A 14870-nucleotide genomic window follows, 5' to 3' on the forward strand; every position below is an offset into this window, starting at 1 on the left:
TAAGGGACATGAAACAAGAGCCGAGGCTGCTTTGCGAACAAGGAAGGAGGAAGCCGGTAGCAAGCCAAGCATGATATCTGAGAGCCTGCCTCCATCCACTCAGCCTCCTCTGCCCGCTGGCTCGCCATTGTCCAGCGGCAGCTGCCCGTAGGCGGGCTGCTGGCACAGCACGGACAGGGCTGTCTTGGGAGGCTCCAGATAGCATAACGAGAGGCTATGGGGTGTAGAGGCGAAGTTATGCCTTCTTCAGGGGGGCAGCTCTGGGAAAGCACTAAATTCTACGGGGGAAAAAAAAAAAGAAGAAAAGAATAAAATATTTAAAAGGAGACAGAAACACACTGTGTTGCGGCTGGGCTAGTTACGGAAATCGGTAACAGGCGGGGCTTCAGCTAGCGGTGCCGGAGAGGGACTTCCCTCCGGGAATTCTGCTGGACCGGGCCCTTCGCCCCGGGGCGCCCCGAAACCCTCCGGGGAGGCCGAGCCGCCCCTCGGCGGGGGGACAGACGGGGGCGGCAGAGGAAAGGGAGGTTCTGCCGCGTCTGCTCGCTCCGCCCGGGGCCGGCGGCGGGGAGCGGGCGGGAGCGGGGGCGGCTCTCGGCGCCCGCCGCCGCCGCATCCCCGCCGCAGCGGAAGCCGCGCCCCCGCCGCCGGCCCCGGGCGGGCGCATCCCCCCGCCCGGCGCTCCCCGCCCCGTCCCGCCGCCGCCATGAACCCGCTCTTCGGCCCCAACCTCTTCCTCCTGCCGCAGGAGCAGCAGGGGCTGGCGGGCCCCGAGCTGCCGCCGCCGCCCGCCGCCGAGCCCCTGGGCGGGGAGCCGCCCGCCGGCCCCTTCCCCGCGCCGCCCGCCGCCATGGCCCTCCGCAACGACCTGGGCTCCAACATCAGCGTCCTCAAGACGCTGAACCTGCGGTTCCGCTGCTTCCTGGCCAAGGTCCACGAGCTGGAGCGGCGCAACCGGCAGCTGGAGAAGCAGCTGCAGCAGGCGCTGGAGGAAGGGGCGGGCGGCCGCGGCCGGGGACCCCCGCGCCGGGACCAGGCGGTGCAGACCGGCTTCGTGGGTCCCATCCGCACCCTGGGGCTGGGGCCGGGGCTGGGGCTGGGGCTGGGCTCGGCCCGGGCGCTGGGGTCCCCCGGCTCCCGCCCCGGTGGTCCCGGCCAGCCCTCCGCCTACTCCGCCGGCTCCCGCTTCATGCCCGGCACCATCTGGTCCTTCTCGCAAGCGCGGCGGCTCGGCCCGGGGCCCGAGACCACCCTGGTGCAGGGACCCGGCGTCTCCTGGGTCCACCCCGACGGGGTGGGTGTGCAGATCGACACCATCACCCCCGAGATCCGAGCCCTCTACAACGTGCTGGCCAAGGTGAAGAGGGAGCGCGACGAGTACAAGCGCAGGTGAGAAGGGGCGGCGGGAGCGAGGGGCGCCGGCGGCAATTCCCCGCGGGACCGAAACTATCGCCGGGGAGGCTGCAGGGGTCTGCCCGGGGGACGATGTGAGGGGGAAGCAGGGAGGGAAGGCGACAGTCCTGGCCGGACTTCTCGAGAGCACGGGCTGCAGGCAGCGTGAGGAAGAATGTGGACTCTTGAAAGCTTTTGTTTGTGCCTGGGTGTCCTCCCTTGCCACCTGGTGTGCGAACCCTCTCGGGATGTTCGTTGAGCCTTTTTCCATCTTACCTGCCTGGCGTGAGGAACTAGAAATGCTTTTCCAGGCAGGGAAGGAATAACTCCAGGAGCTGTGTTTTAAAGCCAAGGGGATCTGGAAATGCTCAGGGAGGAGGAGCAGCGTGAAAGTAGGTGAGGAAGGTGGACATGCAACAGTAAGCGGGTTTGGATTGGAGCAGGCTGCTGGGAAGGAAAGCGTTCTCTGGATGTATCGGAAGGTGTTGAGAAGCCCCTCATCAGGGTGGCTGGCCTCTCCTAGGCCCTTTCCCTTGCCAGTGCTCTCCAGCTGGCCCCTCAGCAGCAGAGAGCCGAGGCAGGACACCCCACTCCTCGGGGGCTTTCCTCCCGACCCAAAATAGCTGTGGCTTGGCATGTGCCTTGGAGAAGGGTGACGCAGAATGCAAAGCTAATCTCTTGGCCGGTTCTTCTTTCCCGTGCAGGGTGGCCGCTGCTCTCGCCTCTTGCTTTGTGTCAGGCCGGTTCCCGGATCCGCACGTAGGATGAGCTCAGGCTGGGCTGGCGTGGCGGGGTCAGAGCGAGAGCGGCCCCGGTGACTGATGCCGCCCGAGCCACTGGTCTGGGGCTTCTTCAGAAGTGACGTGGTGACGCTTTAGAAGCAGTTAGAAAGTTTGTGATTCCACAGCCAGCTCCCCACGGGAGCTGTGCCACCCCCCAGTTCTGCACGGCCACGGGCTCCAGCACCAAGATCGAGGCTGGGGTCCAAGATGACACCTTACGCTTTTGGCTTTATAAGGCTTAGGCTGAGCAAACTTGCCTGTCAGATGCTCCAAAGGCACTGAGCAAGGCACGTGGAAAGGAGGAGTTGGCATCTCTTCTTTCCCACCAAGTGCTGCTTGTATCTAAGCCCTTTTATTATTAAGGCAGTGGTCAGGCTCCTTCTCCAGAGGGAAGCAGCACTCATTTTTCAGATCAGAGAGTGGGAAGCTGGAGCCAGTTTTTTGGCCAGGAAAGCTTGACCCTCAAAGTGGGTCAGCCAGAGGGGGGACCAGGTTGGGTTTGTTGGTGCTGCTGAAACTTTGGGAGTATGGAGAGCTGAGCAGGATTGTCCTGCTCTGGCAAGTGAGCTTCAGGGAAGGCTGCAGAGGGGGTGACAGAGGGACTGCTAAGGGTGAGATGGGGGGGCACCACAAGCTGCTGTGAGCCAATGTTATTGGTGGGATCTATTTTTGGAGTGTGTTACCAGGAGCTGGGGGAAAGCAGACCCCACCCCCAGACCCTATCCAGCACTGGGAACTTTGTGACGGGTACAGCCAGGTCCCAAACAGGGGAATGGGACAGAAGGATTCCATTTCCACACCCTTCTCCGTGCTGGGGGCTGACACCAACATCCCGTGGGGAGATGAGAGTTCCCTGCCACGGTGGACTGTGCTCTGCCATGGGGACAGTGCAGCTGGTGTCATGCCTTTGCCACCTGCCTGGAGACAGATGGAAGAGGCCATGTTAACACAGGACTTCCCAGTTCTCTTACCCGTGGCTTGGGTGCCAGAGCTTGTGCTTTTATCAGGACAGCGTTGCTGCCGTGTGCCCCACAGCACTTGGAGCAGTGCAGCAGGAGCTTCTCTCTGGATACACAGGGCCTGAAATTCAAGTCAGGGATCCAGGAGGGCTGTGGGGGCTGTAGGGAGGGATGAGAATAGTTGCAGCAGCAGGAGAGAGGAACTGCACTTGGGAGGAGCAGACTGAAATAAGGTGGCCTGGATAGGGGCAAAGGGTGCCTGTGAGTATCACACAGACCTGCTAAGTGCTGGGGATCTGGGAGTCTCATCAGGTTTGTGCTGTCTGCTACACCTACTACTTGTATTCAAAAGTAGTTCTAATCCTAGATGTGGCAAGGACACCCTGGAGGTGTGGAGTGAGCAGTGCTACAGCATGGTGTGTTAGAGTCACAGAATGATTTGGGTTGGAGAAGACCTTTAGGGGTTACCCAGTCCTATCTCCCTGCTGTGAGGTTTCACTAGATCAAAGTGCTGACCTTGAACATTTCCAGTGATAGGTCATCCACAACTTCTCTGGGCAGCCTGCTCCGGTGTCACCACCATCACAAAAAATTGTTCCTTATGTCCAATCTAAACCTACTTTCTTTCAGCTTAAAACCTTCACCTCTTGTCACTGCAGGCAAAACGTCTGGTACAAAGTCTCTCCATCATTCTTACAAGCCCCCTTGCTTGTAAAGTGCTTCAAGAAGGTTTTTTGTCGTTGTAAATGCCCTCTGAGGAGCTGTGCCAGGCTGCAGGGCCATCCCTGTTGAAGTGAGCTCCAATGTAGTTCAGGTGTGGCAAGAGGGGGGATAAGTGGAGCCTCAGGCCCCGAGCAGCCCAAAGCCCCGGTGTGCACTGACCCTGCAGGATGGAGTAAAGCACCCCAGTGCCTGTGGCAGTGAGCAGGATTTTAAGGATGGGGGAATTGTTGATTTTTCTCAGTGGACTTGTTGAAGGGACACGCCTGGCAGGGACAGGGCTGCATCTTTCCGCATCCCTGGCTTTGGGAGAGCTGTCCCCTAGCTGGCAAGGAGCTGGTCAGGTGTGCGTGCACCTGGGACCCTCCTGCCCTCGCTGGCTGCCTTTGGGCAGTTGTTGCTTTGCAGCAGTGCAGGAAGGAGCTCCCCTGCCCCTTGGCACAGCGGGGGCCCTGGGGCTGTGCGGGGCAGCCTTGCTTCCAGCTGGCAGCGACCTGGCGGCGGCTGCGGGCGCAGTGCTGCAGGCAGGTTATTATTAGGAGTGGTGCATTGCAGGAGGGAGCAGGGGAGAGGGAGCCAGGCAGGAGATGAGGGAGAGAGGTTTGCAATGGATGGGTGCACGGATTTGTCCCTGGTGGGGTGAATCGCTGCTTTCTCCTGCCTTCTAAGCCGGCGTGTATGTGACCTGCACTCGTCTTCCACAGCATTGGTGTGAAATGAACTGTTACCAGGATTTGCAGCTCTGCTCTACGTCCCCAGTGAGTCTGGGCTATATAGGGACCCAGAGGGAGGCGGGGACCAAAAAAGAGGCAGTGCCACACCAAGAAAGATGCTGAAATTTTTTTTATTCTGGTGGAAGGCGTTTTTGTCCCTGGGGAGGGAGGCTTTGTTTGAGCAGTTCCCATATAAGGGCAATTCTACCTTTTAACTTTCTCCTTTCTTTTCCCTTCATCTCTCTTTCCCCAAAGGGATGGAAACACCCTTTGATTTCCCTTCTGAAGCTGTGGTATGGATCCAACACCAACACGAGGAGTGCACACTTTTGTCCTTGTTTAAGTAAGGAGCAGCATTGCTAGCTTTAAGAGCTCAGAAATTCACAAGACAGGGCTCTCCCACGTCGTCAGATTGTCCAGATACCCCGAGATAACAAATGTGAGGGCTTTTCATATGCTTTCTGGCCTTCTAGACCTTAGGATTTATTGTTCAAACTTGGTGTGGGTAAGTGAGAGGAGAGATTTTTCACATCCTTGTGCAGAGTCAGAGTGTCTGTGTTGGTGCTTACAGGCATTAAATAGAAACCAGACCTCACAGCACCAGGAAGAGCCCAGCTCTGGTTGCTATCCCAGAGTGATCTCGCTTTCTCAGAAAAATCTGGCTGTCCCAGAAGAGCCAGGAGCTGGGTAAGAATGCAGCAGCCGTGCCCCACGCCACACTGCAGCACATGCCAACCCCCTGCTCTATGGGATCATCATTTAGCCAAGGGCAGTACAGCTTGATGGCCTCCCAACAGACCGTGGGCTGGGCCAGCACTGCAGTGAGACCCAAGAGGTTGAGCTCATGCAGTGAAATGTAATATAATAATTGCTAGGGGATGTGTCTTTGCACAGCAAGGCTGGGCGCTTTGCAGCTCTGCTTTTTGCAAAGCTGCAGAGCCCAATACCCACCAGACAGCCCAGCATGAAGTGGCACAATCCATCCTGCTCCCTCGTGGGATGACACGGTGTCCTTTAATCCAGCCTGTTACTCAGCAGTAGAGCCAAGGAGCCTTGTGCCCCTGCCCAGGGCAGCCCTGGGCACATCCTGCACCGGGACAGGCAGAGGAGCAGCCCTTGGTGCACGTCGTGGTCGCTCACACTGTGAGGTGGTTTGGTGTCAGGAGCAGGGTTTGTGCTCCTGGACAGCCTGAACTGCGGCACCGCAGACACGCAAAGGTGGTCGCAGAAGTGATGCAGATGGGGACAGCTCCACAATACATCTGCAGAGCTGTTGTGAGGGCTGGAGCTGCTGTGACCCAGGGCTGTGGGGCTCGGGGCAGAGGGCTGTGAGGGGCCCTGGGCCAGCCCCGCTGCGGCAGGGCGTGCAACCCAGCTGCAGAGCCTGTGGTCGGTGTCCCCAGCTCCCCCCAGCACAGGGTGGGCGGCCCTGGTGGGTGGGGCAGCGCTTGTGGCCGGGGGGCCCGATGGGCTTGGCAGCTGCCATGGCCCGAAAACAAGAGGCCATGCATTCCTGGGCACGTTCTCCTTCCCGGCCCGGTGCTGCCGTCCCCCCTCTCGGATAGCTGTGGGGTGAGCAGCTGCCGCTGCGTCCTCTCCCTTTGGCAGCCAGCGAGGCGAGGCCGATGGGATCTGACCGGCGTTTGTCTCCCTAGATGGGAAGAGGAGTACACGGTGCGTGTCCAGCTTCAGGACCGGGTGACTGAGCTGCAGGAGGTGAGTCTTGCTGTTCCCCCTGCCCCTGCGCCCCAGCTGCCCCACGCTGGTGCCGATTTGCACATCTCTCTCTCCCTGGCGCAGGAAGCCCAGGAGGCTGAAGCTTGCCAGGAGGAGCTGGCCATGAAGGTGGAGCAGCTCAAGGCAGAGCTTGTTGTCTTCAAGGGACTGATGAGCAATGTGAGTCCCTAAACCCTCTCCAACCCCACAGCAGTGTCCTACCCACGTGGTGTGGCTGTGTAGAAAAGCAGTTCCATCCAGCATCCAGGGTTGGTCTGGGGCACAGCGAGCAAAGCAGGGATGAGGGGGAACATGGGGGTACCGATTGCCATCTGTCTTGCCTAATATTCCTCCCTTGTCCCCTTCCTGCGGTGCCGTGGGTTCAGAACATCACGGAGCTGGACACCAAGATCCAGGAGAAGGCCATGAAGGTGGACATGGACATCTGCCGTCGCATCGACATCACTGCCAAGCTGTGTGATGTGGCACAGCAGCGGAACTGCGAGGACATGATCAAGATGTTTCAGGTGAGAAGCGCCCACTGCTGCTCCCGACTCAGCCACCAGCTCTGGGGAGGAGAGATCCCAAAGGAGGAGGTAGAAGAGACAACACCAGGCCCCTGCTAGGGGAGGTGCTTGGTCACCCTTGCTCCTTCTGGTCCCTCACTTTCTGTCTCTCTTGGGAGGACCAGGCAAAAGGGCACAGAGTGGAGGTGGAATGCTCCAGATGTTGCTTTGGACATCAAGAGTCCCCTCAACCTCTTGCTGACCTGTTGTGTTGGGCCCGGGGATCCCACAGTGCTAGGGGAGCAGCTGCAGGAGGGAGACAAGTTGCTTGAGTGTCTGTCTCTAACTCCATCTCTCTCCTTTCCCTTCCCCTCTCCGTCATCTTCTCTCTGTCTCTCTTCTCTGTCTCTGTCTCTTTTCTCTTTCTGGATGTTGCTGCTTTTCTGTCTCGCTCTTTGTCCCTACAGAAGCAACTGGTTAGTTCCATTCAGTTGAGAAATTTAAAAAATTTTAAACTTTCTTTAAAAAAGGTTGGCCTATAAATATTGACATATTTCACCTTTTTCAGACTGTCTCTTTTTTCCTGTTTCTGTCACTGTGTTTCCCTGTCTCTGGACTGGGGTGGTGGGGATTTGAGTTTTTCTGCAGTAAAACCACATTGTTTTTTTCTCATCAAATTCATAGATTCCATCTTTAGTTGCTTAGTTTTAATTTCAGAAAATGCTAAAACATTGTTTTATCCATTGCACCCATCTTTAACCTGATCATAACGAGCCCATCTCTCTCTCTCTCTCTCTCTCTTTTTTCTTCCTTCCTTCCTTTCTTTCTGTCTTTCTCTCTTTCCCTGCCTTTCTGTCCCTCCGCCATTCCTTTCCCCTCCATCTCCTGCCCACTCCCTGCTCCTGACCTCGGACCCGGCCTCGTTTCTGTAGTCTCTGCACTTGTCTCCCGTTAAGGTCCCAGCCTCGGTGGGGCGGAAGCGGGAGCGCAGGCAGGTCAGCGACGAGGACACCTCGCTGTCAGAGAGCGATGCCTCCCGGAAGCCCGACGAGGAGGAGGAGGACGAGACCACGGCCATGAGTATCAATGAGGAAATGCAGAGGATGCTGAACCAGCTGTGAGTGCGGCTGCTGCGCACCTCTGCCCGTGGTGTCCCGCCAGGCTCCAGCGCCAGGCTCCCTGCTGGTCCTGGGATGGGGAGGGCAAGGGTGGTCTGTGGCTTCCCTTCCCCGGTGAGGGTGAGATGAGAGATGCTGCCGTGGAGAATGGTCACCCTGTGCTCTGTGGCACTGTGGGACTGACCCCCTGGGAGACATGAGCCCACCTGTGCCAGGAGTGGGAGCTGGTCCAGCTCCTCTCCTCTGCCCCCCTTCCTGCCTTTTGGGAATCAGTGCCTGGATTTGCTGGGGCTCCTGATCATAAAACCAGCCCCTTCCCCATCAGCTGTTGGCTTTGGGCACACCTGAGTTCACCCTGGCCAGACCCCCAAGAGCTGCAGCCCTGCCCGTGAGCGGGTGCGAGGCTTTGGCACCGACACAGCCCCCTGCCTGCCGTGCTCTCCTGCTGGGTGCTGACGTGCTGTTCCCTTGTGCCCAGGAGGGAATATGACTTTGAGGACGACTGTGACAGCCTCACGTGGGAGGAGACAGAAGAAACGCTGCTCCTCTGGGAGGACTTCTCCGGATACGCCATCGCAGCCGCAGAGGTGCAGGGGGAGGTAACGGTGGTGCCAGGGCCCTGAGGTCTCCTTGGGTTGGCACGCTCGATCCTGCCTGAGCCTGGGAAGATGCTCTCTCAAAGACCAGATTTCAGCCCCTTTCCCTTTGCAGGCCTGTACAAGATGCTTTCCTGCCTTTTCTGCATGAATACATTACGGCATCCCTGTCGAGGTCTCCTTTTTAGAGATGGGACAGGGACCTGTAGCCTGAGGGGTGTGCTGAGGGTGGGGTGCACGCATGTGGGGAGAGCCACAGCCCATCCAGAACAGAACACTTCCTCTGTCTGGACTGGTCTCTGGTGATCCTTGCTCATGTTCTCCAGCCCACCTACCCACTGTGCAGCAAAACTGCCCAAAGAGAGGCCTTGGTGTCTGGCCAAAGCCCTTGTCATCCCAAATCTTTGGCCCTTGGCAGTCCTCTGGGGATGGCTCATGCTCGGGAATGATCTCCAAATTTTCAGCGCAATGCTGGGCTTGTTTGGGTCGATGTGATCACTGCCCAGTGTGGCGAGTCCTGAGTCTCTCAAGTCCATGTTGACGGGATTGACTCCTGTCTTATTTGCACTACACTGTATGTATTTTTTCCTCTTTTCCCAGTGCTGCCAGTTCTTTCTCTGATTTGTCTCTCTCTTGCCTTTGGTTCCTCATGTTGGATGCTTCCCTGCCTCTAAACCTGCTGTCTGCTCTCCTCAGCAGCAGGATGACAGCCTGGAGAAGGTGATCAAGGACACGGAGTCGCTGTTCAAGAGCCGTGAGAAGGAGTACCAGGAAACCATCGACCAAATAGAGGTGGGAGAAGGAGGAAGTGGGGGAGCCACGGCACAGAAGGGTGTGAAATGGGGGAGTGGGTCCCTGGGGGAGGGAGACACAATGCAGGAGCAGGTCACTGGTAATGTGGGTGACAGCCCTTGGTCTGGCCATGCCCTCTGCCTTGCACCACATACCCTGGGATCATCTCTGCACCGTTTCCCTTGAGCAGCTGGAGCTGGCCACAGCCAAAAATGACATGAATCGGCACCTCCACGAGTACATGGAGATGTGCAGCATGAAGCGAGGCTTGGATGTGCAGATGGAGACTTGCCGGCGGCTCATCACCCAGTCTGGGGACAGGTGAGCTCCAGCAGGGACACCTGTGCTCTGGGTCTGGAGCCAGGATGGTGGTGAGAGGCAGCTGAAGGACAGGGTAGAGCTCCTGCCCTGCCCTCATGTGGTGTGGAGAGAGGGCAGTTCCCAGAGGTTGTTGGACTCCTGGCTGGCCTCCACACAGCTCATGGTGCTGCCTCTGCAGACTGCAGGAGACACACAGGAGTCACTTTTGACACATGAAGCCAGACCCTCCCTGTGGAGAGAGGAGCTGCCATGTGCAGGGACATGGTGTAAGTCCCCAAAGGCCTGTGGAGCCAGGGTGGCTCCAGGCTGGGGACCCCTCTGGTGAACTTCCACAGCCCCCTAGCCTTACATACCTTGTCAAGGTCCTGCTCTGGGCAGGCCCCTCCAGCATCTCCCCCAGCTCTGCTTCATGCTCTGGAACACCGTCCCAGCACCCAGGGATTCCTGCAGACACACACATGCCCAAAGGGGCGCTTCTGCTTCGTCCTTCTTTCTCTGGTGACCCCTGCCCGCACCAGACTGGGTCCTTTCCCTCCCCCTGGGCGATGCTCTGACTGCTGCCCTTTACTGTTCTCTGCAGAAAGTCTCCTGCCTTCACCCCCACCTCCAACAGCGAGTCAGCCCCGAACGAGGAGAGCGAGGAATCTCTCAGCGAGCGCGATCCCCCCAGCGATGCTTCCATCAGATAATGAGGGGAGGCCCGGCTCCCTCGGACCCCCTTCCTGGCACGGGGTTGCCTGAGTCACACCTGGGAGAGACTGTCAGGGACGTGGAACTGCTGGTAAACGTCTGTCGCCCAGGCTCACTCCCGTTTTGGGGTGCTTGGCAGATCCCACACACCCCCTCACCGGATACCTTGCAAATGGGAATAGCTAGATAGACCTGAGGGCCCTTGCCCGGGCTGCTCTGCCTTCAGCCCCTTCTCTATTCCCTTTCCCTGCTTTGGTTAAGCCGTGGATCGGGCAGGGAGGCTCCAAACCTGCCATGGTGGCGTTCTGCAGGACGTGTTCCCGGGCGCCCCAGACCCACCTCCTCTGGCCTCCGTCCTGGTACACCTGACCTGCCCCCGCCCTCCCTGCGCTGCACGGAGCCAAACGAGAGCCGAACCTCCCTGCAAACTGGACCTGACACTGGTGCCAACTGGACCGAGCCCGGGGCTCTCCCCGTCCTTGCTGCTGGCCGGGCCCCTGGCTGGCACTGCCCACGCCGTGCCGGGCGCCCCGAGCCCCCCAGGCCTTCTCCGGGCGGGGGCTGAGTCCCGCTCACTGTGCACTTTGCTTTGCCCCCGTCGGCGACGCGCTCACGTCTGTGTTACGGGGGCGAGGTCATTAAATGGGACGATTTCCTTTTCTACAGCTTGGCTGGGTGTGGGCTCTCCCTGCGCTGCCGCGGGGCTTGAGGCGGGGCTGTGTCCCTCAGACCCCCAGCCCGCGTCACTGGGTCTCCCCGTGGGAGTCCCAGGTGGGACTGGCAGACGGGACAGTGGTGACATCCCTGTTCTGAGAGCCACTGGCCCTCAACAGGCACTGGTGCTGCATGGGCTGCCTTGTTTTTAACCTGGAGCATCATCCATGCAGAGGCTGCAGGATTGAAAACGGAATGACCCTGGTTTGTGAACCTCTTCCTTTGTCCTGCCTCTTCTGCCACACCAGGCCATCCCAGAGCACCTTCCTGCCTGCCCTCAGTCCCGTATCCCTCCTCAGTGTAACCGCAGTGGGGGAGCCCCTGTCCCACCATCTCCTGTGGCATTTTCCTGGCTGGCTCCTCCCAGTGATGGGAGCCTGGGGCTTGGCAGGGTGTCAGGAGGGAGCGAGCAGCCTCCAGAGAGGGAGTGTGATCACTGAGAAGTGGACACAGCCTGCACAGCCAGGGCAGGTGAAGCTCTGGAGAAAAATATGCTTCCCACTGAAGGTACTGAAGGGAAGAGAAAGCACATGGCAGTAGAGTTTTTGGAACATCTCTAGGATTAGGTATGGAAGATAAAACGGGGGCTGAGGGATGCAAGAGTTTCTCTCTAGATGTGGCCTGGTGGCTGATGCTGCTGGGTGCTTGAGCTGGGAGCTCTGTGGCATCCATGCACCGCAGCACAGTGTCTGTGTCTGTGTTTGGGCAGGGTGAGGTGCTCTGCCCGTGCCTGCCCCACGTGTTAAGGCATGTGTTGGCATGTCAGCAGGGGCTGAGCTGGTTAGAGCAGGCAGGGAGGCAAGTCCCTGCAAATGGCAGAAGAATTGAGCAGGAACAGGAAATGGGGGCACAGGTGGAGCACTGCTGGTGCTGGGGAATGGCAGTTCCTCAGCCTGGGGTCTGCTGCGGCTCCTGACTGCCATCTTCACTTCTTGCAGGAAGGTGGGAAAGTGTTTCACGGGAGCAGCAGGGTGCTGGGAAGCAGCAGAAGCCCTGGCTGCCTGTGGGTGTGAGGGTAGATGGGAGGTGTGTGCCTCAGTGCCTGCCACGGCCCTCATCTCTATGCCACCTTGTTCAACTGTTCCCATTTCTTTCCCTCTTCCCTCTTTATTTTTCTACCTAAGATAGCTAAAGCCAGAGGAAATATTTTGCTATTTCAGTTTTCTACGTTCAAGTGATGATGCCTCACACACACAGTAGATCAGGGATCACTTCCTATCCTGTCTGGAGGCTCTTCAGTTTCATGCAAATCCCCTTTCTTGTAGGCATCTTAGCAGTGTTTTCTTCTTTTTCTCTCCTGTGGAGAGTTCTGTGAGTGGCTGACAGCTTCTGGCTTCCCCCGTGCATAATCCAGGACATGCAAACCTTTGCCTTGGTACTGCTTAAGGAGCCCACAAGACTGGAGATACATACCCTGAGAGATTTCAGGAATGAAGCACGGAAGGACTGACATCTCTGCCTCGAGCAGTCATTGCCCAGAGGAGCAGCAGGTGCTGGACACCCATGTCCCAGGACACGTGGTGGCCCTGGTGCCACACTGCTTGCCAGGACTCCATTTGCAGTGAAACCAAAATCTCTGCCACCCACGTGTGCAAGATGCTGTTCCCTGGTGAATTGTATCACCAGCAAGAGGCTCTGTTCCCCCACCAGTCTGACAGCCTCCGAGATCTCTCCAGCAGGATATGCAGCGTGGATCCTTTGCCTCAGCAATTCCTCAGTGTGGGAAGCACAGCCCAAGGCCCCTGGTGTTAGCTGGGCCACCTACCTGTCTAGCTGTGGTGAGCCCACATCTTCGATGCTGAAATGGGATGTGGTCCCTCCATCTACTGAGTTCTTCTCTCTGGGCTCCTTTTCATTCTCTGAGGAGTATCAAGCCTGCTTTTCTCCACCATGCTCCCTGCTGGGAACTGTGATGTCCAGGAACTACACAGTGCTGTGTTGCTTCTTGAGTCCCTAGTGTCACCTCTTTTCCAGGACCCCTCTCAGCAGTGCCCGCTCAGGGAGCAGTATCAAGTCCTGTCTGGCTCAGTGCATTAATGTGAATGTTTAATGCCCAAGAACATTGTGCAGACTGACTGGGGCTCCATGGCAGGATGCACCTGGGCAGTCCCTCTGCCAGCAGTCAGCTCAGGGCTGTGGCTGCTGAGTGCTGACCTCTTGAACCTTTGTCCCAGACCATCCTTTTAGGGTCATATCTCTGGACTGGGCAATAAGGTCTTCCCATTGAATATTTAGGCAGACTGGTTCATCAGCTTCTTACCCCTCAGGAATGTTGGAAGGAAGATTCTCCCCCTTGGGCAGGGAGAATTGGGTTAGAGAGCACCTAGGGAAATGGGATATCCACAAATCCATGGCCCTTGTAGGGATGCATCCACAGTGCTGAGGAGCTGCTGAACACCATAGTGGTCATCTTTGAAGGGTCTGACATCAGGAAAGGGGCCTGAGGCCTGGAAGAAAGCAAATGTCACCCCACTCTTCAAAGAGGCCAAGAAGGAGGACCCAGGGAACCAGTCAGCCTCACCTCAGTCCCAACAAGGTGATGGAGCACCTCACTCTGGAGGTTATCTCTAAGCACGTGGAATGCAAGAAGGTGAGCAGGGGAGTCGGCTTGACTTCACTAAGGGCAAATTGTGCTTGACCAACATGATTCCCTTCCACCACGAGACAACTGCCTGGATGGATGAGGGCAGAGCAGAGGATATTGTCTGCCTCGACTTCAGCAAGGCTTCAATACTGTCTCTCACATGATCCTCATAGACAGACTTAGGAAGTGAGGACTGGATGAGTGGACAGTGAGGTGGATTGGGAACTGGCTGAACAGCAGATCCCAGAGGGTGATAGTCAGTGGCACAGGGTCTAGCAGAAGGCCTGTCACTAGTGGTGTCCCACAAGGTTCAGTACCAGTCCATCCTTGTTTAACTTACTCATCAATAACTTGGATGAAGGGTGATGCTTTCTCAGCATGTTCATTGATGACACCAAGCTGGGAGGAGTGCCCAATATCCCAGAGTGTTATGCACCCCTTCAGAGGGACAGGTTGGAGGGATGGGCAGAGAGGAACCTTCTGAAATTCAGCAAAGGCAAATGCAGGGCCCTACACGTGTGGAGAAATATTCCCATGCAGCAGCACAGGCTGGGGTCAGACCAGCTGGGAAGCAGCTCTTCAGAGAAGGACCTGGGGGTCCTGGTGGACAAGAAGCTCCCCATGGGCCAGCAGTGTGTCCTGGTGGCCCAGAAGCCAGTGGTGTCCTGGGATGCATTAGGAAGAGCATTGCCATCAGGTCAAGGGAAGTGAGGCTTCACTCAGTCCTGGTGAGGGGAATCTGCAGTGCTGTGTCCCGTTCTGGGCTCCTCCATCCAAGAGAGAAATGGAGCTCCTGGAGCAGGTCTAGCAAAGGGGAATGAAGATCATTAGGTGAGGAAGTGCCTCATGAGGAAAGGCTGAAGGAGCTGGTCTGTTCAGGCTTGGTAAGAGTGTCTGAGAGGGGACCTCATCATTGTCTATGGGTATCTGCAGGCTGAGTGTGAGAGGGAGGAACCAGGCTCCTGTTCTTGGTGGTGCCAAGAAGACATGAGACAATGGGCAGAAAATGGAACACGGGAAGCTCCACGTGAACAAAGGAAGAGCTTCTTTACTGTGCAGGTGTCTGAGCACTGGAGCTGATTGTCCAGAGAGGTTGTGGAGTCTCCCTCACTGCAGATATTCCAGAACTGCCTGGGGGCCATCCTGTCCCATGTGGTCTGGGACAACCCTGCTTGAGGACAGGGGTTGAGACCAGATTGCTCCACTGGTAGTCCCTTCCATCCATTCTGGGATTCTGACCAGGCCCACTGAATTTCTTGATGAAAAC

The 14870-nt window shown here is 57.6% G+C and overlaps 1 protein-coding gene across 7 annotated transcripts; it reads left to right on the plus strand.

Moving 5' to 3' along the window:
* Positions 1-658: 658 nt before the first annotated feature.
* Positions 659-10970, plus strand: IFFO1 (intermediate filament family orphan 1). 7 transcript variants are annotated; one of them, XR_014616982.1, is made up of 10 exons: positions 659-1389; positions 6222-6282; positions 6367-6462; positions 6669-6809; positions 7721-7905; positions 8385-8505; positions 9199-9294; positions 9485-9615; positions 10196-10396; positions 10617-10970. XR_014616982.1 is itself a non-coding variant. In XM_084226037.1 (9 exons), exons 1-9 carry the CDS (start codon positions 707-709, stop codon positions 10302-10304), a joined length of 1623 nt encoding a protein of 540 aa, XP_084082163.1. In that variant the 5' UTR covers positions 659-706; the 3' UTR covers positions 10305-10970. The 7 variants fall into 7 exon arrangements, 6 of the variants coding, with proteins under 6 accessions (XP_084082163.1, XP_084082164.1, XP_084082165.1 ...); XM_084226037.1 differs by having other exon boundaries at positions 10196-10970; XM_084226038.1 differs by having other exon boundaries at positions 9202-9294; positions 10196-10970.
* Positions 10971-14870: the final 3900 nt, after the last annotated feature.

Source organism: Fringilla coelebs, assembly GCF_963513975.1.
Source record: "Fringilla coelebs genome assembly, chromosome: 2".
NCBI lineage: Eukaryota > Metazoa > Chordata > Aves > Passeriformes > Fringillidae > Fringilla > Fringilla coelebs.